The 23,478-nt window shown below is 51.6% G+C and overlaps 10 protein-coding genes across 10 annotated transcripts; 4 read left to right on the plus strand and 6 right to left on the minus strand.

The window, feature by feature from the left end:
* Positions 1-210: 210 nt before the first annotated feature.
* N7462_005210 (uncharacterized protein) lies at positions 211-621 on the minus strand (the record flags this gene model as incomplete). Its single annotated transcript, XM_057076935.1, has 1 exon — positions 211-621. One exon carries the CDS (start codon positions 619-621, stop codon positions 211-213), a length of 411 nt encoding a protein of 136 aa, XP_056936440.1.
* A 1,709-nt stretch (positions 622-2,330) lies between these two features.
* Positions 2,331-5,117, minus strand: N7462_005211 (ATP-dependent RNA helicase DBP10; the record flags this gene model as incomplete). Its single annotated transcript, XM_057076936.1, has 1 exon — positions 2,331-5,117. One exon carries the CDS (start codon positions 5,115-5,117, stop codon positions 2,331-2,333), a length of 2,787 nt encoding a protein of 928 aa, XP_056936441.1.
* A 377-nt stretch (positions 5,118-5,494) lies between these two features.
* On the plus strand, positions 5,495-6,447 carry N7462_005212 (uncharacterized protein; the record flags this gene model as incomplete). Its single annotated transcript, XM_057076937.1, has 3 exons — positions 5,495-5,498; positions 5,558-5,649; positions 5,704-6,447. The coding sequence occupies 3 exons, from the start codon at positions 5,495-5,497 to the stop codon at positions 6,445-6,447; spliced, it is 840 nt and encodes a 279-aa protein (XP_056936442.1).
* A 335-nt stretch (positions 6,448-6,782) lies between these two features.
* On the minus strand, positions 6,783-8,809 carry N7462_005213 (MATE family efflux transporter; the record flags this gene model as incomplete). Its single annotated transcript, XM_057076938.1, has 2 exons — positions 6,783-7,589; positions 7,685-8,809. 2 exons carry the CDS (start codon positions 8,807-8,809, stop codon positions 6,783-6,785), a joined length of 1,932 nt encoding a protein of 643 aa, XP_056936443.1.
* Positions 8,810-9,590: 781 nt separating this feature from the next.
* Positions 9,591-10,385, plus strand: N7462_005214 (DUF202 domain-containing protein; the record flags this gene model as incomplete). Its single annotated transcript, XM_057076939.1, has 2 exons — positions 9,591-9,685; positions 9,965-10,385. The coding sequence occupies 2 exons, from the start codon at positions 9,591-9,593 to the stop codon at positions 10,383-10,385; spliced, it is 516 nt and encodes a 171-aa protein (XP_056936444.1).
* A 434-nt stretch (positions 10,386-10,819) lies between these two features.
* idi1 (isopentenyl-diphosphate delta-isomerase IDI1) lies at positions 10,820-11,838 on the minus strand (the record flags this gene model as incomplete). Its single annotated transcript, XM_057076940.1, has 3 exons — positions 10,820-11,055; positions 11,138-11,476; positions 11,598-11,838. 3 exons carry the CDS (start codon positions 11,836-11,838, stop codon positions 10,820-10,822), a joined length of 816 nt encoding a protein of 271 aa, XP_056936445.1.
* Positions 11,839-12,389: 551 nt separating this feature from the next.
* Positions 12,390-13,767, minus strand: N7462_005216 (TauD/TfdA dioxygenase family protein; the record flags this gene model as incomplete). The annotated part of the gene is made up of 3 exons (XM_057076941.1): positions 12,390-12,576; positions 12,659-13,200; positions 13,324-13,767. The coding sequence occupies 3 exons, from the start codon at positions 13,765-13,767 to the stop codon at positions 12,390-12,392; spliced, it is 1,173 nt and encodes a 390-aa protein (XP_056936446.1).
* Positions 13,768-14,491: 724 nt separating this feature from the next.
* Positions 14,492-16,301, plus strand: N7462_005217 (putative FAD dependent oxidoreductase; the record flags this gene model as incomplete). The annotated part of the gene is made up of 5 exons (XM_057076942.1): positions 14,492-14,625; positions 14,735-14,860; positions 14,920-15,193; positions 15,246-15,392; positions 15,504-16,301. 5 exons carry the CDS (start codon positions 14,492-14,494, stop codon positions 16,299-16,301), a joined length of 1,479 nt encoding a protein of 492 aa, XP_056936447.1.
* A 796-nt stretch (positions 16,302-17,097) lies between these two features.
* N7462_005218 (uncharacterized protein) lies at positions 17,098-19,414 on the plus strand (the record flags this gene model as incomplete). Its single annotated transcript, XM_057076943.1, has 13 exons — positions 17,098-17,272; positions 17,335-17,392; positions 17,499-17,637; positions 17,703-17,781; positions 17,848-18,034; positions 18,106-18,211; positions 18,281-18,405; positions 18,464-18,508; positions 18,563-18,666; positions 18,732-18,787; positions 18,841-18,956; positions 19,015-19,245; positions 19,324-19,414. 13 exons carry the CDS (start codon positions 17,098-17,100, stop codon positions 19,412-19,414), a joined length of 1,512 nt encoding a protein of 503 aa, XP_056936448.1.
* Positions 19,415-22,284: 2,870 nt separating this feature from the next.
* N7462_005219 (uncharacterized protein) lies at positions 22,285-23,386 on the minus strand (the record flags this gene model as incomplete). The annotated part of the gene is made up of 2 exons (XM_057076944.1): positions 22,285-22,362; positions 22,427-23,386. The coding sequence occupies 2 exons, from the start codon at positions 23,384-23,386 to the stop codon at positions 22,285-22,287; spliced, it is 1,038 nt and encodes a 345-aa protein (XP_056936449.1).
* Between the last annotated feature and the right edge of the window lie 92 nt (positions 23,387-23,478).

The raw sequence follows: 23,478 nt of genomic DNA on the forward strand, positions 1-23,478 counted from the left end.
GAACAGGATCATCAAAATCCCCCTTGAGGTTGCGCAGGGTCTCGCAAAGCGGCCTTCGAACGACAGCGTCGTGTTCTTTGCCTTCTTTATTTTCCGGGGGCCGACGGCGGCATTGAGCAACCGCATTGAACAACTAGATGTGGCGGCAGCCGCAGCCTTTGGTGGGCGATCATCTTGACTCGAGCGCGTGCGCATTGCTCATCCCTGGCTTCAGGCGTCTCGGGTTTCTGGCCCTTCCAGCTGCAGGGAAAATCCAACCCACGTCATCGGGTGATTGACAGGCGGACCGGACCAATGATGGGAGATGGAGAAGAGCAGAGAGGGGCCAAGGGCAAGGAGGAGCTGCCGAGGGGCTCGAGAACGGTGAAGATACCGGACCTTCACAGTGGAATCATGGGATGGCGTTGTCCAGGCCACCTGAGCCACCTGAAAGGGAGCAGCAGCAGCAGCAGCAGCAGCAGCAGAGCAATAGGAGCCGTGGGTCGCAGCGACAGCAATCACACATAACAGCCGCAGAGGTGCTTGCAGGAGCCAAGGCGTATTACCGTGAGCCAGTCCGAAAGAGGAGGGTGGTGGAACATGCGGCACGCGGAGCAGTAAGGGGTCTGTCACCCCGTTCATGCACGATCGACCAGTGGGAACTCAACGCGATTCAATAGTCCCAAAGCGCGATGGATTTCAATAGCGCGAACCACTCATGTCGATAATTCGCGAGGTTTGGTTGGTCCGAGTCGGTCAGGTGTGCTTAGTCAGACTGCACACTCAAGCTCAAGGACTCAGCAGTCGTGACTCGTTCCTCGGTAATTCCAGCCAGCAACTGCTTTATGATTATTTTTCTTCTTATCAAAAGCCCAATCATCGAGGAAAAGCGCAAACTGTGTAATCGTTTGGAGCTTAGCCAATCAGGGACAACCTGGCTCGCCCCGCTCAATCGCGCTGCCTGGAGTCTATCCCGAGCGAAGTACGACGGCCGACAGCAGAGTAAACGAAGGACTCTCCGTCCACTACTCATTCGGCGTATTCACGCCGAGGCGGACTAGCCTCCTACGGCAACTAATTGAGAAAAACCTCAATACCAACCAGTGGGGTCAAATGTATCTAGCTTGCAATGATTCGGTCTCCGAGCTAAACTCATTCCTGCCTGGTGGACACCCATGATTTGTTAATCTGTCAATGACCATCGATTTTTCGCCCGAGTTGATCCCCCCTTTCTCTGGCCGAAGCCGCGGATCCGTCAACGGATAATTCGCCGACGAGCTAAAGCTAGTCCCTTAGCTCTTTGAAACTAAAGGGAAGGGATGTGGAGGAATTGACCAGCCGGGGATTATTGGTATTATTCCGCTCTATTGCCTCGTGGGTTTAGAGCGCCTGGACCCGGCCGGTTTTCTGTCAATTAAATCCCATCACCCGAGGCTGGAACCTCATCTGACGATCGTTGCGCATGTGCGTGATAACGCGACAGTCTATATTCCGTCGATCCGGTACATAGCATAGGCATGTCTTTATCCTGCACGGCCCCCGGAGGGGACGGAGTATAGACCTAGACCATCCTATAACTCTCCGAAGGCAATAAATCCAACGATCCTCTGACCCATCCGTTTTCCAACGGTGTTTTCTGGCGATCCGAGGCCGGAGATCATTGTGCAATTGGACTCCCTTTCTCGTCTATTCGGTGCTGGAACGTTGGAGGCGTGACTGAAAGGGAGGCTCGATAGCACTATCTAGTGGCCCAGTTGCGAATCTGGCCTTATAAAACCATTCACGACTAGCCGGGCAGCAAGGACCGACCCTCTGACGAAGGTAAGTTGTCGGCTAATCAACTTCATCCACGAAGGGTTCACTAATACTGCTCCGTGTGGCCTGACCGGTTCAGGCTCACTCGATCATGCGCGGCTTGCACTGTTCGGAGTTATCTCTATACCTAGATGCAACGAGCACTCCTATACATCATCATTACTCCACACTTTAGATTTGAGAGCAGAGGAAGCTCGGCAGGTCAAACAATAGTCACAAAGTTCTGTGGGTCCATTGATCTTACGAGGGAAGGAGGGCCCCCCGGGCCGGGGGGGGGGGCTGGATAAATCAGTAATAGCGGCGCTCACAATGTCAATAATTGGTATCTAATGCAGAGACAGAGAGAAATGACCTCGAGAGCTCTGAAGAGAGAGCAAAAAGTAGTAGATAGCAGATATACACAAGCCTCCAAACCCAAACTCCTTTTTGAAGATTGCCAAAGGATTTGAGGTGTGCAATGCAGTAATGTATGTGGTAATAGATAAAAGGTACCTCCTGCGACACCCCCATACACATCTTCCTAGACATAGCCTCCTTTAATGTTTCTTCTTCGACGGCCGGGCGTTCTTCTCGCGTCGCCTCTGCTGCAGCTTCCGCGCCTTCCGAATATCGTCTGTCGAGCGAATCTCGCTCTTCCCGCGCGCCGCCGCACCACCTGCCTGTCCCTGCACGCGTTCCCGAGCCGCGTCGTTCTTCTTCTTCATCTTCTCGTAGTCCCCTCGTAGCGGGTCGGCCCGCTTGGGTGCTTGCTGTTTGTTGTGCCGGAATCGCCCACCACCGTGTCGGTTGCCAGGTACCCCAGTACCAGTAGAGAGCCCAGGCGTCTCGGCTTCGCCGACGCGTGGCAGGTTGCTCATCCGCTTACCCTTCTTCCAGTTTTGGAAGCGGCCACTGCGGAAGCTGGCAGCGATCTTGGCACCGCTCTCGCCGCGGACAAGACGCTCGCCCTTGGATCCGTCTTCGTCGTTCTGTCGCGCGACGTACTTCTTGTGTCGCTTGTCCCATCTCATGATGGAGCGCGGCTCGCCAAAGGCCTTTTGCCCTTCGTCGCCGGTCAAGTCCATCGTCGCGGTGCGGGAGGCTGCTGTGAAGTTCGAGTTTGTACCGGAGTGGACTCCGTAGGCGCGGTCCTCGGCACTGTTGTGGTTGGCCGGTGTATAGCCCATGAAGTAGTCCGGATTCTGGAATGATGTGGCTGAGACACCGTTCGGCTCTTGGGTGTTGTTCTTGGATTGGTTGTAGGATGAGAAAGCGACCTCCAAATCCTCCTCGGATGCCATGGACATATTGTCCCCTGCCTCCTCGGGAATATCGTCGTCTTCATTCAAGACATCTTCATCATCGACCGAAGCCCGGCCACTGAGGCCTAGCTCGGCTTGTTCAGCCTGCTCCTTGGCGTGGGCTCGCTGTTTTTTCTTATCCACCGTAGTGCGAAGTCGCTTGATTGTGTTCATGGCGGCGTCATCACCTTCAGTCTTAGCGGCCTTGCCAGCACGCCGGTTTTGAACCTCGAAGATAGTTTCGCTGGGTCGGAACCCACCGATGCGAGCTAACATTTTGTCACGCTCGGCCTCCAGCTGGCTTGTTTCATCGTTGAAAAGAGGATGGATTGTAGACCAGTCTTCGGTGGCTGTGACCTTCTTCGCGCGTTTCGCGCTCTCCAAGGATGCGGCATTTCGAGTGCGCATGTAGAGCTTTTCACCTCGGACAGATACTTGGCGTTGCGATTCAATATCCGTCGCTTCTTCCAGGACTTTATTAACCCATTCACAGCTCCGAGACAGAGAATCGCGGGGAATAGAGCCCACAACCACATCCTCGGCGTAGTTGACGTTGCCGTCATACTGATGACCAAGAACCAACCTTCGGCCAAGGAAGAGCTGAAGATCAAGTAGATAGGGTGCATCGGAGTCACGGACCAGGCTGTAACTCCATCCTTGCCGGCCGGCACGGGCAGTTCGGCCGACACGGTGGACGAAGATCTTTGGCTGCGAAGGGAAATCGTAGTTAATGACGTTGGCAAGAATGGGAATATCAATACCACGAGCGGCAACATCAGTCACAACGAGGATGTTGGAAATGCCCTGTCTAAAATTCTGGACTTGGATCTTACGTGCCGTCTGATCCAGAGAACCGTATACGTAGGAGGTGGCAAAGCCCGCTTCAATCAGAAGAGCGTAGAGGTAGTCGACGTGGTGCTTCGTCGCAGCGAAAACAATAGTCGAATGTTTGGTAGGGGATTCCTTGTGGTTTCCAGCCTTTTCCACCTCTGATCGTTTGCGTTTCTTGAACTTGGGATTTGAGCTCTCCTCTTTGAACCTTTTCGAGACTTCTGTGGGACCAGTGGGCATTTTGATGACTTCGTGTAGAATGTGAAGCAAAGCACCCTCCTTATCAGACGATTTAACCGAAAAGAAAGCGTTTTGAAGATCAGGAGAGATTTTGCTTTCGGTATCAAGACGAACCAGACTTGGCTCTTCAAGACCAGCACGCGCAAACTCCACGAGAGATTTGGGAAGTGTAGCGGAAAAGAGGAGGGTTTGCCGAGTGGAAGGAAGTCCGTGAAGAATTTCTGTCAGTTGCGCAGCAAAACCCATTTCGAACAGGCGATCGGCCTCGTCGAAAACAACATATCGAATACTCGACAGATCCAGGTCCATCTCGACCTTCAAATGCAGGAAACGACCCGGGGTTGCAATCACGATGTCAGGGTTGCCCGCCATCATGCCAAACTGATCTTCCAAACTGTCACCACCGACGAGAAGCACTGCCCGCAGATCAGTTCCACGTCCCATTTCCTTGACCACCTTCAATGTCTGCAATGCCAACTCTCGCGACGGGGACATAATCAGACCACGAGCGCCAAAGGTCGAACTGTGGCTCTTTAATTTCTCGATCATGGGAATAACAAATGCCGCAGTCTTTCCGGAACCGGTACGAGCCATACCGACCACATCTTTATCGTCCATAATCACGGGGATCGTCTTGCGCTGAATAGGAGTCGGGACCGAGAAACCCTTGCGAGCGATGGCCTTGAGCAAGTTCGCATTCAGACCCATAGCCTGAAAACCTCCTCCCTTCTTCACAGTCCGACCCTTGAGATTCGCTCCTTTTCGGTTGGCCGATGCCTGCTGGTTTGCGATAAAGGTCTCATCGTCGTCGTCATCGGCGCCGAGGAAATCGAGGTTTTGTCCAGGATTCGGCGCTTTACGGGGCGCTGAGCCGCCGGCGCCTGTGTCAGAATCGCTATCATTTTGAAAAAGGGCGCTGGTAATGTCGAACTCGTTCTCCGACAGCGCTGGTGAGGCGGCGCGGTGAGGCATTGTGGTGGTGTATAGAAAATCTTGAGGCGATAACGCCGATCCAAAGGCGGGAAAGAAAAGATAGGGAAACGTCAGACTACCTAGTCCATCAATCAATCAAGAAAGAAAAGGGCTGGCAGAATGAGACAAAAGCAGAATTCCCTTCGATTCAATCACCCGACCGAGACCACGCTTGAAAAATGCTCCAAGCAGGTGGTTTTCCCTGTCGAGACCGCACCTCGTCGCAAAAAAAAATCAAAGGAAGCCGCAAAGCGGTGAGTCCCGGATCAACCATCGCCCGCATGCAAACAGAACAAACATATCCCCGACGCGTTCGACACGCTCCAAATCGAGTAAAATGATTTTACGACTCACAAAGCTCATATCACACGCGCATCATGGGTAGGTGGCTGATTATTGAACTTCACCTCATCCTCAACTCACCATTCTCTTTGCTCCAGATGGTGGATACAATTATAACTCCTACGGCGGTCAAGGTGGTGGCGGCGGTGGCTTCATGCCTGGCGAGATGAACAGCCCATCAGGAGGGAAGGTGAGAGACGGATGAGATTCTAGACGTGGACCATGGCCACTAACATAACCCCAGGGCGGTGACCGTGATAATAAGACCCTTCGTCCCGTCACAGTGAAGCAAATTGCCGATGCCTCCCAGCCATACCCCGAAGCCAACTACCAGGTCGACGGCGCAGATGTCGTCAACGTGCTGTTTGTCGGCCAGGTGCGCAACATCAGCTCGCAAAGCACCAACATTACATACAAGATTGATGATGGCACCGGCGAGATCGAGGTTAAGAAGTGGGTCGACTCGGCCACTGCTGACAGCATGGATACCGACGAAAGCAAGGCCCCAGGTGATAGCAAGAGTGAGGTCCAGCTAAACGGGTATGCCCGTGTCTTCGGTGCCATCAAATCATTCGGTAATAAGCGGTACATTGGCGCACACAGTGTTCGCCCTCTGCAAGATATCAACGAATTGCACTGCCACATTCTCGAAGCAACGGTCGTGCATCTTTTCTTCACTCGGGGACCCCCTGGCGACGCTAATGCAGTAGCCCACGCTGGAGCTGGCGGTGATGCAGTTATGGGTGGCGCCGATGACTATGGAGCGGGCCAAAACAAGGCTCTCTTGTCCATGTCACCCCTAGCGAAGAAAATCTACCAACTGTTAAAGACCGAGCCTCAGGATGATACGGGCCTGCACATGCAGCAGATCGCCACGAAACTGAACACCCCGGCGATGGATGTCGCCCGTGCTGGAGAGGAATTGCTGGGAGCGGGTGTGATTTTCTCGACTATGGACGAGCAAACATGGGCTATCCTCGAATATTAGATACCACCCCGACGTGCTAGCACAGGTGTTAGTATGAAAGGGCCATTGTTTCTCTTAATCCGATTTAGAAGGAATTCGCGTCTTTAAATGATATCATGATTCATCTTTATTTTCCTTGACTCCCACAGGAAATTGCCCAGAGTGCAATCTGATCTAAGGCTCTAAAAAGCAGACATCCTCTCTAGACTAGGAAAAAAAAAGAAAATCCCAAATTGCCAGATGCGAAACAGGATGAAAGCTGCAAACCTCCCATATTGACGCTTTTATTCATGAAAGTTGATTCCACATATATGATCGCATAACCCCAAACGTGCAACCACAAAGGGGACAAAAGATCAAATCAACTCATTCCGTTGTTGAGCCTCCTCGACCGAACGTTCCCAACTGATGCGACTGATGAAAATCACTTCTGTGATCGAAACCAGAAGAAGGGCAATGGCAACACCTGTCCAAAGACCCTCAACCCCCCAGTCAAACTTGAACGTCAGTCCCATACTGATAGGCATGGCAACAGCATAGTAGCAGAACAATTGGATATAGCCGCCAATCTCTTGGCGACCCAAGCCACGTAGAATTCCATTGCAATTTGCGGCAAGTGCGTCGAATAGCTGGAACGCAGCGCACAGGGGAAGAACCTGCGCAACAATTTCGATGACTTCGGCGTCGGAGCTGAACAGCATGGGAATGTAGGAGCGCAAGCTTGAAAGAAGGACCATGTTGAACAAGCCAACGATGACGGCCCCACAAAAGCTGACCTTGGCCGACGTCTTGGCCGCATCCGCCAATGTCGCGCCAATCAGGTTCGCAACTCGCGTGCTGCCCGCGATGGACAACGGGAATGGAATTTGCCAGGTAATGCTAGAGATAGTTGAGAGAATAGATTGAGCTGCCAACGCGGATGTGCCCAGGTAGCTCGATGCCAGCGTCAGCACCTCAAAGGCAAGACATTCTGCCTCCACCATGATCAGGCCAGGTAGAGCAAGGCGGATCATTGGACCCCAGTTATCGAAGGCTCGACGGGTGAAACCGCACCAGCATTCAGAGCCAACGGCGAAGTAGATGTAGGAGAATAGACAAATTGGAAGGAGATTTTCCGTAATTGCCACGGCGATGGGTGCACCAATGAAGCCCCATTGGAGTTTCTAGGGTAGAAAATTAGCGGATTGCACGAAAGCAACGAAAAATAAAAAAGAAGCAAAAGCACCACGAAGGCGATTTTTCAAAGACAGTCACCTACCCAAACAAAATACCAATTCATGAATGCATTTAACGGTGCACACACAAGAAGCACCCACAGTGATACCGAGAACTTGCCCTGAGCCTGGAGATACCGCTTGCCACTCTCAAAGCATGCATAGCCCGGGGTTCCCAGAAGAGCAACTCTGAGATACAAGCCAGCCATCTCGGCAACTCTCTCTTCGGGAACGATCTTCTTGAGAATGGGCTCTGAGAAGAACCAGAGTAGGGCGATAGGTATGGTCACCAGCCACAAGAAGTAAATCATCCGCAGCATCTGTAGACCAACCAGCTTCTTCTTGCCAGACCCATACGCCTGGGCGCAGAGGGTGTCCAGGCTCGTCGACAATCCTGAGTACACGGCGTTACCCGTGATGCTCACAGTCATACTGGCCAGACTGACAGCGCCAAGCTCTTCCTTGCCCAAATGGCCAATAGTGAATATACTCGCCACCGTCAGGGAGTACTGCAGGAGAAAAGTGACCATCAGCGGGGCTGAATATCGGCCGATCACCTTTGCTTCCCGTTTCCAGGTCGTGTTGATCAGCCCGGCTATCACCGCTTCCTCCCATTTCCGATCGATCTCCTCTGGGCCTAAGTCATTGTCTCCCGGAGAGCCTGACCCCAGCAGGGCTGTCGTCTCCGTATTCTGTTCCCCGGAGCTCTGGATCGTGCCGTATGGTTTCGACGCACTGCCATGGGCCGAGGTTCCCGAGAAGAGGCCGCTCAGTTTATGCTGCAGGCCCGTCCGGTGTTCCGTCGCGATCACCTTGTTATCACTCAGTAGATGTCGCTCCTCTTCGATCGCTTGCTCGCGCTCCTCTTGAGTCAGCGGCTGGTAACTCCCGTTAGCGGGGAGCACGGTGGCATGATTCACGTTGGTGAAGTAGGACGGCCGGCGATAGGACCCTGCTAGCGAATGTGGGTTGGTTCCGGCATGGCTGCTGATGGGACGAACGGTTGAAGACTCAGAGGCATCGTCGGGGGTAATGGACTCGTCGTCGGCATAGTGAGCAAGATCGCGGGCAATCGCGCTCGCGGCGATCGGCGAGCTGGAGGTGAACGACCGGCTGAACGGGCTCTGATGCCCCGCCGATTCCGCCGACAACATATTGCGGGGCGCCATGGTGAAAGAGGCGCTGTGGGGGAGGGCGAGAGGGAGAGGAAGGTGTAGAGGAGAGAATGGAGCTCACTGCTCTATCAGCAACATGGTCCTCGGCGGGGAAGAAGATAGCACTCTGCTACGAAACTCTCCAGAGATAAGAGCGAGAGAGAAAGAGGAAGTTGGAAGCTTTAGCGGGCGGAAGACTGGGTTTGGGACCCGGTGGAGCCAGCCAACAAGTGGAGAAAACGGTGCGTCTCGGCGAGTCGGAGCTGTTGATTGGAAGTAGGGGGAAGCCCATTAAGTTCTGTAGACTGGGACACGGACGTCTGGGCTAGTTAGTTGGCGCCGACATTGCTCGGTGCTCACCGTGCCCACGCCTGAAAACATACCGATTAACGATTGCTTTATACTTCATGCGCGGCGAGGTTGTACAGCGACGTTCCAGGAATGTTTAAATCTTATTAATATCGGGAAGGTGGGGAGACAACGCACCTATTGGAAGAACGCGTCCTCAGCACTGTGTTATCTGGTATTCTAATCTTTTCCATATTCTCCTACATGATAAGACAATAGAATGTCTTGTTAGTTTCTCCGTGGGCGAGGGGTGGGTCTTGCGAGCTTCTCCAGATGAATGATTCACCTCAACCTTGTTGATCGGCGACTGCAAGTGACATCACCGCATGCGGCCGGTCACCTGACCTGTACCTCGAATGGACAAAGCCGCCAACTCGCCGACTCGCCGACGCTCTTCTCCAGCTTCAGGAGATTGAAGCCAAAGGAACACCACCATATCATGCCCGCTATGGCCCCGTCGGCCATGTCTACCAGCGACTGCACGCCCCGACGTTATAACCCGCTCGTCAACCCCACGCATTCGAAGCCGGCCCTAGTCGAGGAGTAAGTCTAAACAATGATCCCCGGTGGATCCTGCACAGTTCCGCCCAGGAACCCACTCGTTCCTGGCTCATGGTCAGGATCCTAATTTGCTAAACATCTTCCCCGACCTCCTTGGCATGCCTTCCTTCTCATCTGCCCCGGGATTTTGTCAGGTCGCGTGGAAAGGGAACTGTGGCATGGTCCACAATGGCCTCGACCATGCGTCGCCTCCCCCACATTCCACAACGCCTTCCCCATGTTACGCGAATGCTAACAAAACGCAACCTACTTAACCCGCAGGCATATCGAGGACCAGCGACATATCCTCTTCTCACGACCCCTCCTGGGCGCTTTGCTCTTCGAAAACACCACCTCCGATGCCCGTGATCACTGTGCCAACGAGCGCACCTTCCTCTCATGGCTGCGCCTATCCATGTATCTCGCGATCGTGTCACTCGCCATCATTATCTCGTTCCATTTCCGCGAACAGCCCTCCGTACTGGAACGGCGCATGGCCCTCCCCTTGGGCATCATCTTCTGGCTTCTCAGCTTGACCTGTCTGGCGAACGGGTTCTTTAACTATGCCCGTACTGTCATGAAGTATAGCCGCAAGGCGGCCCTCGTCCAGAGTGGCTGGAAAACCCAGGTGGTATTCACGGTGGTTGGCACCGTGATTCTGGGCAGCTGCATTCTGTTCTTGTCGACGGATCGCCAGCAGTGATGAATCTGCCTCTTCTTTCCTCCTTTTTTATGTGACTCAAAGCGTTGCATTGCATTGCATATTCATGTCGCGGCTTTTTCTCCCCTCTTTCTTTTTCGATGCATTGAGATATCCAATTTCCAAATTCAGCTGCTTGGTTTGAAATCCCTAGCTCTAGACACAAGAAAGCTATAATGTTCAAGGCTTTTTGCAAAAATCTGACCAAGGTGAAATTTCTATCCGACTGTATATACGCCAATGGTGTGCAGATCGGGGGATGGAGAAGGGGGGGGGGGGGGGGGGGGGGGGGGGGGGGGAAGAAAAAGGAAACCGAAATAAAGAGGTATCGCAAGATGGGGCATGCATTGAAACTGTGCAAATGAAAATGGATGGAAAGCTCCCTAGAAAAGTGAGGGTTTCAAATACGCTGTATGGTGTGATCTCCCTTTCCAATCTCACATCCGGCGGATTTGGGTCTCGCCCTTGTACTTGTCCAGGGCAGGGGTGCCCAAGTGGCTCCACCACTCAAACAGCATGGAGTTGCAGATCAGCTTGAACCAAGGCGTGAACGTCAGACCGGGCTGCTCGAACATGGCCTTTAGCTCATCGGCCGAAACGTATTTGGTATCCCGCACCTCGTTCGGGCTGGGCTCTAGGTCAACATCTGCCTGGATGAAGAGGATATAGTCGACTGCAGAAAGAAAATTGGAGGTCAGAAATTGATCTCAACGAGGTGATTATGTCAATCCATCAGAATGACACATGCTACATACCCTCATGCTCTCCCCACTTGCCATCGCTGGGGGCCTTGTAGTGAATCCGAGTGAAGAACTCAAATTTGTCCAATGGCACCTGCTCGGCCTTGATGCCGAGTTCGTGGTGCAGCTTCCGCTGCGCGGCCCGCTTCACCCCCAAGACGGCAGCATCAAGCTCGGCACCAGTCTCACCGGGAATGCCCAATGGGTGCGAGCAGCAAGTGTTGGTCCACATATCAGGGAACGTGATCTTCTCGGTGGCGCGCTGTTGGAGCAGAAGGCGGTTGTTGGAGTCGAACAAGAAGACGGAAAAGGCACGGTGAAGAAGACCCTTGTCGATGTTGGTCATCAGATGGCCTGGAAGAATAGAGGATCACATAATGAGTACTTGTGTCTTTTGAATTGGCATATTACCCCGCCTTGCCACGATCTCACTCTAGTGAGTCGTGGCGAGGAAAGCATTGCGCAGAGAACTTACAGGCCTTCTTGCTGGCGCTGCCAATCGGACGGTCATCGTTGTCCAGAACAATGCAAACTTCGTCCATGAGGCGAACCTGTTCCTCATCGTAGCCCTCAAGCTCAGAACCCGGTTGCGCAGTATTGCCAGCGGCGGTGGGAAGGACATCCCGGGCTAGTGAGGTGTCAACCTCGGGGAAAAGAATGGCAACATTCTCCGCCGTGATCTCAGGTGGGCTGGTGATGGTCACAGTAGCGCTCATTTTGAAAGATATCGACCGTCAATGAGAGGAAGTAAGCGAACAGATGGTGCTTACCCCTCGAGATAAAAGAACGCGGGCGGTGACTTTGAAAGCGGCACTTGGCCAGAAGCGGTAACGATCGGCAGATCGACCCCAGTCTCACGCGGGGCGTCGGCGCTGACCTACACTCCGTGGACACCTCTGTGAACCCGTTCCCTCAAAGTTCGAAGTAGATAATAAAAGATACAGGCTCAATGAAATTTCCCATATCAAGAACATCTCTGAACATCCTTGAGCGACTTCCAATATCATGGAGTTGATCATACGCGGCATGATTATGAGCTCCTAGCCTCCTTTGGACCCGACAAATGATAGTTACACAGTGCAACAGCCCACATGTCACAGCATGCGCTACATGGTACCACTCGGAATGATAAAATATCCTATGACTCCGCACGAGGCGACTAGGTTGTTCTACAGCTTGCTCGATGATGTGTGATTGACGACCAAGTCGATGCATCAAGACCTAATTATTGACTACCTTGCCTAGTATGAAATCGCTCGGATGCATGTCACTTCAGCTCCAGCTGGCTGAGCTTATGCAACTCATCAATCTCTTCGGGCCCTAGTAGCCCCAGTCCCTCCCGCCGCGTTGGTGCGTTCTCGTCAAAAACGGGCTTCTCCGCCAGGGACGTCACTCGCGTGCCATGTCGAGGCTGGGAGCCCTCATAGTCCCAGCTAGCATTATGGATAGTGATTCTGTCCGACAGTACCCAACGCGTCAATAGATCCGTTTCCTCGGGCTCAGAGCAGGTGAAGTAGGAGATCTGTTCGCACTCACCTGTTATCCCACAACGCACTGGTCCGTGGGCTCCATTTGAAGCGAACCTGGATATCCGGGTTCTTTTCGTACACATCGTACAGGTACCCCAGGATCACATCACTTTCTGCCTTGTCCAGGCCCACGATGCGCACGGTCATGGCCCGGTTGACCCACAGGGCCTTCCACCCCGTGGCTGGATGCACACGCACGAGGGGGTGTTCACGCTCGACATATTTAGGCCCAGCCTCGGGGTTCTGGCGATCGAGGTACGGATGTGCGGACCGGTAGAGGGCGGTTTTGCCATCAATGAACTTCCGGAATAGTGGCGACAGCTTCTCGTATGCGGCATATCCACTTGCCCAGAGGGTGTCGCCCCCGACTGTGGGCACGGTATCATTGTGGAGGTGAGTGACGCCTGCAGGCTGTCGCTCGTGGACCAAGTCGGTGTGCCATCGGGAGGAGCCACCTGGTCGACGGAAGCTGGCGGGGGTTTCGGTGGCTTGGAGCGCCGGCCAGATCACTGAGACTCCGGGGACACCGGGCACCTGCGGTACTTGGGGCTGAACGGGCAGAACAACCATCAAGTTGCTCGGTTAGTGACGGAGAATCCTTTGCACGTAGGATGGAATTGTGGGTTCTGGAAAACGGAGACGGGCATTTCCAGGAGCGCTTGATGGTCATACATGGATTTCAATCTCCCCAAAGTACTCGCCCAGCGCCTTTTGCTGCTGGGGTGAAATGTCCTGATCCCGGAAGAAGACCACACTTCGTTCGGCGATGAGTAGGCCCAGCTCATCTTTCTGCTGGTCTGTCAGGTCTTTGAGCTGCAGTCCTACGATCTCCGTGCCGATATGCCGAGTTAGTGGAATGACTTCGGTGGCAGCTGACAGCAAAGCTTTCTTCTCGGGGTCAGCTCGAGTTCCGGGGTCGATATGAGCCCGGTCATAGTTGCGCACGTTGTACACGTCGTCAAGATAGAGTGGTCGGGAGGGTCGGTACGGATAGCCGTCACTCAGGTCGATCCCGGCGGCTTCGAGGCGCACCCGCGCGGAATCGGGTAGTCCTAGGGTGTCTTTTCGTGGGGGCGCAACGTCAATAATACGGGGATCGATTGCAACTGGTGCCATGACGGTGGAGGAGGAGGAGGTGGTGATGATGAACTGGGCTTCTCCAAAATTCCACTGGCTTCCCTATGTTGTATTTATAGTAGATGCGTGTGGCCATAAATCTCGAGAACATCTTTCCCCTCCGGCGATTTCCCCGCCCTGGGCTCTGGGGTATCATGGATCTGTCTGGTTGACTCGGAAATCCTGAATCACGAAGAATGCGAGAGGCTGAGAGGGGAAGAGGGGAAGAGGGCGTCGGACGATGTGAAGAGCACCTCATCGCTGTGCCCCATGGCGCCTTCAGAACACGACTCGCGAACCAAACCACAATTGCCAATGCCTCGTCCTTCCCCTCCCAAGGCTTGCGGGATGGTTCGTCTTGTCCCAATAAGAGCCATGCGATTGGTATCGCCCCTCGTTCGTCCACCAATCTCATGTACTGAAGAGGCCCGGGCCGTCTCACCAAACGGGGCTACGCCTCGGGCATCTCTCGTCACCCACCATAATGACGCCAAAGAGGATTTCTAATCCTCTGCGAGTTTGCCGATGGATCCGACTCTAGTGGCCATTCGGACTTGGCTTCATTGTGGACCAGTCGAGATGGCGAAATCGTGGCCTGAGAATGCTTCATTCGGGGAGCGGAGTCTTGTCGGAACGGTCTCGAATAGCAAGGTGCTCATAAAGGGCCGCGCGACTAAAGACCACCGCGAATGATGGATCTCATTGCGATCGAATTACTGCCATCATGCCCGAGAAAAGCATCCAACGCGTCGCCGTGATCGGGGCCGGCATCAGCGGGGTGGTTAGCGCGGGTCATCTGTTGGCTGCGGGACTCAACGTCACGGTCTTTGAACGCAGTCGAGCCGCGGGTGGAGTTTGGTAGGAGCTCTTTTCTCTTTTGATCTTCCCTCTCTCTACTCGGTGTCTTCAATATTCTGGCATTGGCCGATCAAAGTTGACAGAGGTGTTGATCTTGGATCATCCACAGGCTTTATGATAAACGACTCCCGATCGAAAACCAATATCCATGTACAACGCCATCGGAGGCCGATAATTATGGCCCGGATGATCGTGAGCGGAGGGAAAAACAATATCTGATCCATGCTCCCCCAGGGTCAGTCAAACGAGACCGTGCAGACAAGTCCCAGGATCAAAGCTGATCTCATATGTTAGGCCTTGTTATGAGAGTCTGACCAACAATGTTTCGACTCCATTACTACGCACGAAACTCAATGCTTGGCCCAATGGCACGCCTCCATATGTCCTTCATCACGTCCTCAAAGACTACATCCAGGATACCTCCAAGAAAGCAGGGGTAGAGGCGGTCACCATCTACGGTGCACTTGTGACCAAAGTTTCGAAACAGGAGCCCGACTGGGAAGTCGCCTGGAGCTTGCTGCATAATGACCCTACGACGGGCGAGGTGGTGAAGCAGCAGAGGTCAGCGGTAAGCAAGCCTGATCGAAGCCAGGTGGTGAACCGTATTGACTGGGGCTTAGCGGTTTGATGCAATCGTGGTGGCATCCGGCCATTACCACACGCCGCTCATCCCTGATATCCCCGGTCTAGCGGAGGCGAAGGCACAGTGGCCCTCCAGAATAACACATTCGAAATCCTTTCGAAACGCGCGAGGGTTTGAAGGAAAGGTACGTTCCTCCTTAATATCCAAACTTCTTCACAACCCTCCAAAACCCCCTCCCTCCCCAACTTGGGATCGACTCTGTACATTATGGATACTGACTTCTGCGTTTTACCAGAATGTACTCTTGATTGGGGGTGGAGTATCCTCGGTTGACATCGCCCGGGAACTCAATCCCGTCGCCCAAAACATCTACCAGAGTACTCGGCGCGGCCCATTTGATATCCCTGCCAGCGCCCTGCCAGCCAAGGCCACAAGAACCGAGCAAGTTGTTTCGTTTCAAAAGGCTGCTGAGCAGGATTCAGGACTACACTTGCCCCTGACAGCGCATCTCCAGTCGGGCGAGACCTTGACCGGCATCGATCACATTGTCCTCTGCACGGGATACCAGATGGTTCTCCCATTCCTTCCGCAATACACCCGGACGGATACATTCAATTGTGAGATAGATGAGACGACGATTGTGACAGATGGGACGCAATTCCATCATCTGTATCGGGACATGTTTTACATTCCCGACCCGACCCTAGCCTTTGTCGGGGTGTCGTTCCATGTGTCGACCTTTACGCTGTTTGAGTTCCAGGCCATTGCCGTGGCTGCCTTCTTTTCGGGAGCAGCTCAGCTTCCATCTACTGAGAGCATGCGGTCCGAGTATCAAGAGCAGCTCGCTCTCAAGGGTCCCGGGCGAAGCTTTCATTCCCTCAAAGGCCACGAGGAAGCTTATGTCCACCAGATCATCGAGTGGGTCAATGCTGGACGAGCCGCCCAGGGCCTACCGGCAATCGAAGGACATACGGCTTCTTGGCTGGAAGAAAAGAAGGTTCACGCCGAACGGCTCGCTTTGATTTTCCAGGGGCTCATTCCGTACGGGAACACTCCCGAGCCCGTTCCCGTGGAGATCGCCGCGGCTGCATAGGCCTCGTCGGGGAGGCTCGATCGAGTTGGCTCTTAGCTTTTAGTATTTCCTTGATAGACAAGGTCATTCCAACCTGAACGCACAGCTACGTAATTGAACGTTCTATTACATAAAACACATCTCCCGGGACTGCTATTGTAGCCACAAGTCATGGCTCTGCTTTTTACAATCCTATCACTTGTACTGCTTATCACCCGGCATGATTTATCGAACTTCCCACATTTTCTGAATCCGACCGTACACTCTGACCCAGCATATGATGGCCTCAACGAGTAAACACAGTCATTGACCTGTGCTTGTTGAGGCACCCCGGCACACCATCGGTGCGGGCGATTGCGAACACCCTCGTTCACGATCCCAACCTCGGACACGCCCCGACGTTGTTCATCCACACCAGAGGTTGGTTGATTCTCGCAGGAATGGCGCAAACACCGGCCATTGTCATTCGATCCTTCTGATACTCTAGTCCCTCAATGTGCCCCCGATCCTGACGAGACTCGTCTCTCTCCCCGGCCACAGATTGTATCCGTCCACCTTCGACAGCAATCAACCCCCGCTTTCTAGTGCATGGGCACATCAATCTAGACAATCACGTCATGGTATGCAGTCCATTGCGCAGGTTGAGACGCGGCAAGATACCCAATTTACGATAACATGCTTCCGCTGAGCGTCTTCCGGCCCTGAGACCGACATGTAAGAATGCTCCTCCCTCCGCATATATTAGAAGGGGACTAGAAAGGGAACAAATTTCAACCCCAAGAAGTGTCCAATAATCAAGATTGACGGGAATCTCATGATGGCAGTGCCCTCTCGTGCCGAGGAAGCAATTGACAACAGATCGGCAGCGGGTGTCCAGAGATCCCCCAAGCGGAAATGGACCAGTTATATCTGGGATACATTCGATAAATCTCCAGAGGAGCGTCGGCTGCTTTTCAAGTTGGATTCAGCCATCTTGACGTTCGCCTCGCTGGGTATGTCTCGCTCCGATCACTAGGAACAGTAAGGACGCTGACCCGGCATTGGCTCGGAATAGGCTATTTTATCAAGTACCTCGATCAAACCAACATCAACAATGCCTTTGTATCTGGAATGTATGCCACCATCCTATCTAGATAACGCGGAGATCAAGAAGGCAGGAAATTTATGTGGAAAAAAATGGAAAAGTCGGACACTGACGATTCGGCACCCGCCATGCAGGAAAGAAGATCTCGGGCTCTACGGCAATCAACTTAATTACATGCAGACCTGCTGGACGGTTGGCTATGTAATTGGCGAGATTCCCAGTAACATCCTTTTGACTCGAGTTCGACCGAGATACTGGATTCCTGCGGCTGAGGTATTCTTCTTCCCATCGGGTGAGGAAAATTGATCGCTAACACAGTCGTTTTTCGGTTTCCGAAGCTTCTCTGGACAATCCTCACCTTCTCTTTGGCAAGATGCAATACCGCGACTCAATTTTATGTTCTCAGATTCTTCATTGGTAGGTGGTACTGGTGGTATCATGGCCCTTGGTCTTCCTTTCTTTCTGACTAGCATGTGTGAAAAGGTCTCGCCGAAAGCACTTTTTACCCCGGAATGCAGTACATCATCGGTTCGTGGTATCGAAAAGACGAGCTCGCAAAACGGTCCTGCATCTTTCACACTAGCAGCGGTATTGCGAGCATGTTCTCCGGTTACCTCATGGATGCGGTGTATCGGCTGGGGGGCCGAGGGGGGTTCAAGGGATGGCAATGGTAAGAATAAATTCTGATGAGACCGGAATTCTGGAGTGAAACAGCTTTCATTGATCGTTTACCCATGATAGGCTCTTCTTGATCGACGGAGTCATATCGCTTCCGGTGGCCATCAGTGGGTTCTTCGTGTTGCCCGACGTGCCAGAGATCTCAAATCCATGGTATCTCAGTAAGGAGGTATGTGGAGCTCAAGTGAGGGAAGGTACATCGAAGCAATACTGATATCTGTGAGCTTTCCTTCTATAGGAAGTTGCCCTGGCACAAAAGCGTATGCATTTGGAAGGCCGAAAGGATCGAGGGCCGTTCACCAGGTCGAAAATCAAGAAAATTTTCTCCTCGTGGCATATTTATCTATTGACCTTGCTCTACGTGTGAGTTTAGAAAAAGATCATGTTTAAATTGGCATCCATATTGACGCTCTTTTTCCAGGCTCTTCAATAACGGCGCCGCCGGCAGTCAGCCAGTATTCCAACAGTGAGTTTAAGAATTGGAAGATATGCACAAGGAAGCATTAACAACTGGTCACAGGTACCTGAAAGACTCGAAGGACCCGGTCTATTCTGTTGGGCAAATCAATTCATATCCTACCACGACCTATGCGGTTCAGGTTGTAACAACATTAGCTTATGCTTGTGAGTTAGGCTCCGGATATTGCTTTAGACTGCGAAGATTGAGAATATTCTGACACAAAGTTCAGGGTCGTCGGATACATATCTCAATGGGAGGCGCTGGCCACCGATTATTTTCGGTGCAGTAAGTAACCGTTATTATCACAGGAAAGCTTTGATTCTAAGACAACTGTTTAGGTGGTTAATATCATTAGCTATGTCTCGCTGGCGGTATGGGATATTCCAACCGGATGGAAATGGACTTGTTTTATTATCAGTGGAGCTGGGTTTGGCTTAAGTGGCCTGTGCATGGCGTGAGTTCATCCTGTGATTCATATTCATATCCCCTGATACTAACCTGAAGTACAATAGCTGGGCTCACGAGATCTGCTCTGAAGACAATGAAGAGCGGTCCCTCGTCATTGCAAGTATGAATGAGATGGCATACGTCCTTCAAGCATGGCTTCCACTTCTGGTATGGCAACAGGTTGATGCGCCGGAGTACCAAAAGGGTTTTATCACAGTGTCTTGTATATCAGTAGCTCTCATAATCACGACTTTTGTGGTTCGGCATCTAGACCACCGAGAAAGAGCAAACAAATTGTATGCGCTCCCCCTTTGGTCTGATGGGCTTTGAGTCATTTTTTTTTGGGAATTTCAAAGACGCTAATATTTTCCTAGTGACCAAACTCGACAAGGCGAAGGAACCGACGATGACCTCTCAGAATCACCTGTTATTACGCCAGTAGATGCGAAGTCGGCAAAGGTCTAGAGGGCTTATATCCGTACACATATGGCCGATTCATATGTGGCAATGCTATTGTATATATAGGCATCATCACTGTCTGTAGAGAAAGACAAGCGAATCTTATGGATGATGCTATCATGTCTGGTTCCATCTAATTTTATATCAGAGCTGGCCATGCTCAGTGATCGAGACTTTTCTACTTGAGTGCATCGTACTATACCTTTATGGACAGCATCGATCAAGGCTGCAATGACGCTTGCCTGCAGACCCTTGATTTTCAATCACTTCGTTTGACAGATATGAAACAGTCGGCTCCCGTCGTGGTTCTAATACCAAGTGCGTCAACGTAAGGCACCCAATATAGGTGGACACAATGGCTCACAAAAGCTGGTCTGGAAATTGATTGATAAGAAAACTAATTTTATCCATCTTTGGCGTATGTCTTTCAACTCAAGTCGCGACTGGAGCTATGCCTGATTGTTTGTCACATTTTCTCTCTCCTTTTCTCCTATTCGCCTAAGAATGAGCCAATCCGACGGGATTAACGTATGTATTTTGATTTTCTGAAACTATGCCGGGCGCTTACTTTGATGCCCTGTGCCTGCGATTTTGAAACCAATGTGATATATACTAGAAAGTCGGTTTCCCTCCTGCCAATTCCTGGAATCACTCCTGTGCTCAACAAAGAATAAGGGAACGCCATTTCCTGATCTAGTAGAAGCCATGAATATCAGCGGTTGCCGAAAATAGCATAAGCAGAGGGAGGATATGCAAACCCCTGAATGCACGCCGTTGCAAGAGCCGACAATGCTATGAAGGAGGTCGGGACTAGGCGCTTCGCTTTCTCTTCCCCCTTTTTCCGGGGTGATTGCTTGTAGCGAGTCGTGAATCATGCCATAATATTCATCTCTTTAATTAACCGGAAATCAATATGCGGAAAGGGAAATACCGTCAATAATTATCATTATGAAGCTCTACCCGATCCACATCTGCTTCCATGTCCCTCAACCGGTCATAGTCTTATCCCCTATCACTTCTTGTCAATCGAGAAAAGAATCGCGATGCGGCGCACTTTCCTCGAAAATTTGTGCTGATAAATTCCTACCTGACTACCATGAGTCCCGTGTGGATTTGGAGATAACTGATGCTTATCATCGCAAATTTAATCTCCACCAAAATTTTAGTGCCAGTGACTGCAGTGCTCTTTTCCTATATTGGCTATTCGGATTTATCCGCCTTCAGGGGCAAACCAGGAAAATGCGATCTAGGAACCACTCTCCCCACTCCATCTTCTTTGGCACATGCATTAAAAAGTAAGGTACGCGCTGGAAATCAGGGGGTGGTTCTCAGGCGCTTACGGCTTCTACTTTTCGGTATTACTTATACTAGATTCGATCGCAAACATTTTCGCCGGGGGGGGGTTCAACCCCAATATTACTTCTGCACACTGTTTTCATTTGGTTACGTGGATGAGTGGAGAGAGCGAGAGTCCAAGGGGAAATCTTTGGGTCCAATGTACCTTCGGGCCCAAAATCGTTGTTCGAGGCCATGGAATTCGGACCCCACGCGGACTAAACCAGAGGGTCTTTAAATTCCAATCCATCTTTTCTTTGTTCTCGGCACATGGGCGCTAAAAGATACCACGACGACTGGGGTCGGATTAGTGGAAGCCAGGGTATGAAACATTGTGTTCTACTCCAAGTTCTCACTGCAAAAATGAAGAATCTGGTCCCTGGGAAAGCGGTGTGTAAACTGATAATCAAAGAGTTGGTTCTCTTATAGGGAGGCAAGGCCGAAAAGGTGGCTCGGACCAGGTGCTATGATTCGGCACATCTCTGGGGGAAAAGAATTAAGGCCATTCACCGCTATTACTTCACAGGACTTTTTTCTTTTTCAAAAGACAGATCCCAAAACGTCGATCTTCAGCTGGTCTGCCTCGGGTATCTCTTGTCCGTATTCGGCGTGGTTGGCGTTCGTTTCTAACACACGACATGAAACCAAGATCCAGACTGCTCAGAGTAGACTAGGCAACACAACGAGCTAATCAATAAAAATAAATAGACATTAATTACGGCTGTGATGTTGATTAATCTAGCTACTAGGAGCAGTCTAAAGGAATCGACCCAAAGAAGAGAAAATATGGGGCAAATAGGCATTCCGACATGCAAACTCAAGGCTCTCGTTAGAACATTGACTTCAACCATCTCGAATGTGGAAAGTCAGTCCAAGCAGATTGAACAATCAGTGAACACTCCAAAAAGCAAATCCATTATATCACCATTGTGATATCATGCTTGCTTTTACGGAATCCGGGTTCATAAGAATAACACGGCCATAGAATTTGAGGTACTAAAACAGAATGACATGTGAAAAAAATGTATTCAACGCAATAATTGCACAATAATAAACGACAAAGGCATCCCCAATGCATCATGGCTAGAAAAACACAGAAACAAAAAGAAAGAAGAAAGAAAAAGTCAATTCGAATCAATATGCAATTCCAACACAATCCCAAGGATCCCAAGGGGGGCAAAAAGTTGGGTCCAGCCCAAATGCTATGCGAGTTTAGGTGATCTTTCAAGGCTACCACAAACAATGATAGAAGCTAGGTGTAATCAAATCAGATGGATATCTTTCCTTTAATGATCTGTCCAGCAGATCTTATGATCATCGGGAAACCGACGGAGAGGTCAGCGTCTCAGGCTTGAACGTTGATGCTTGCGAGGCCTTCTATGTGGCCCGGGGGGTCTAGAGGGGTCGGTGTCTTGAGACAGTCGAAGTGGAGGGTTGTGCGCCTCTCTAGGTCTCTCAGGGCACTTTGAGTGATGTCTGGACATTTCACACGAATTAGTGAACTCAGAGCCAAGAAGTGTTGACTGCATTCCCAATGCGTCTTACCTGGTTAATTTATCCCCGCGGTCAAAGCGAAGAGCACACCATTCACAACTATGCTTTCGTATTCCAAGGTGAACCTGAAAAAAGTTTTTCTTAGTATAATGCTTCCCGGTCCCCATCCCCCAGAAATGCTTTACTTACGCTTCCAAAGTGTCTTTTGAGATCAGCCTTTCGTTTGAAGTGCTTGGTGCATCGCTCACAAGAAAAGGTTCGTTGAAAAGCTGGGTCATGCTTATTTCTGTGGTGTTCAAGACGGTTAGAGCGTCTGGTAAACGTTAAGCCACAAATATGGCAGACCAGCCCATCGTCAATATATGGAGTTGTGATTGTCTTTTGGGGTTTGGAGTCCGCTCTATCAAGTGAAGAATCTTCCGGCGCAGTCTCGATCTTTATTGACATAGGGCTTGGTGGTTGATGCCCCGGGGGCTGGTCCTCTTCATCACTCTCGCTCTTTGGTGTTGTGAGACATGGGGATACGCTGGTAGTCTTCAAAGTGGGCGGACGAGGCTGGGGGGGCCTTTTCACCGGATAAAATCCCTGGTTCCATTGATCCTCTCCTGCACAGTTATTCGACTGCGATATCTGCTGCAGCGGCGTTGTCGGACCTGAAACTGGCGTCGTGGTCCACACACCCCGCATCCCAGCTATCTGGCTGGGAAATAATTGGTGACCAGCACCAACATCCATAGCCGAGGTATAATCGTGAGATGCGCTCCCTACTTGTGAGCCATACAGGCTGAGTGGGGTATGCGACGGTGGAGAGTACCCGTAGAATCCATAGCATGTTCTCCCGCCGAAGTTCCCACCCCCAACAGGCACGTTCAGGAAGCCGCTGGTGACGGCAAGATTGTTTGGAACGCTAGGGCTCACGCAGAAGGAAGTATTGTCCGAAAATCCTCTCGCGTTGTTGTACGAAGTATATAGAGGGCCCCGTCCACCCATAGATATACCCAGTCCGACCGTTGGGGCGAAGCTTCTTCCATGCGTTGTCGGGGACCTTGGAGGTGGATAGGTAGGCGTTGGACCGAGAGAGGAAGCTTCTTCTGGCAAAGGGGATATCATAGAGGATGACCGACAGCCCGAATTCGATCTCCCCTTCATGATGTGAGCTGCAGGGTAAAACAGTAATCAGTATAATGAGACAAGTAAAATAATAAAACAATAAGGTATATAGATGATCAAAGTAAGGGCCC

Source organism: Penicillium macrosclerotiorum, assembly GCF_028827735.1.
Source record: "Penicillium macrosclerotiorum strain IBT 26536 chromosome Unknown utg000003l_segment0_segment0, whole genome shotgun sequence".
Taxonomy (NCBI): Eukaryota; Fungi; Ascomycota; class Eurotiomycetes; order Eurotiales; family Aspergillaceae; genus Penicillium; species Penicillium macrosclerotiorum.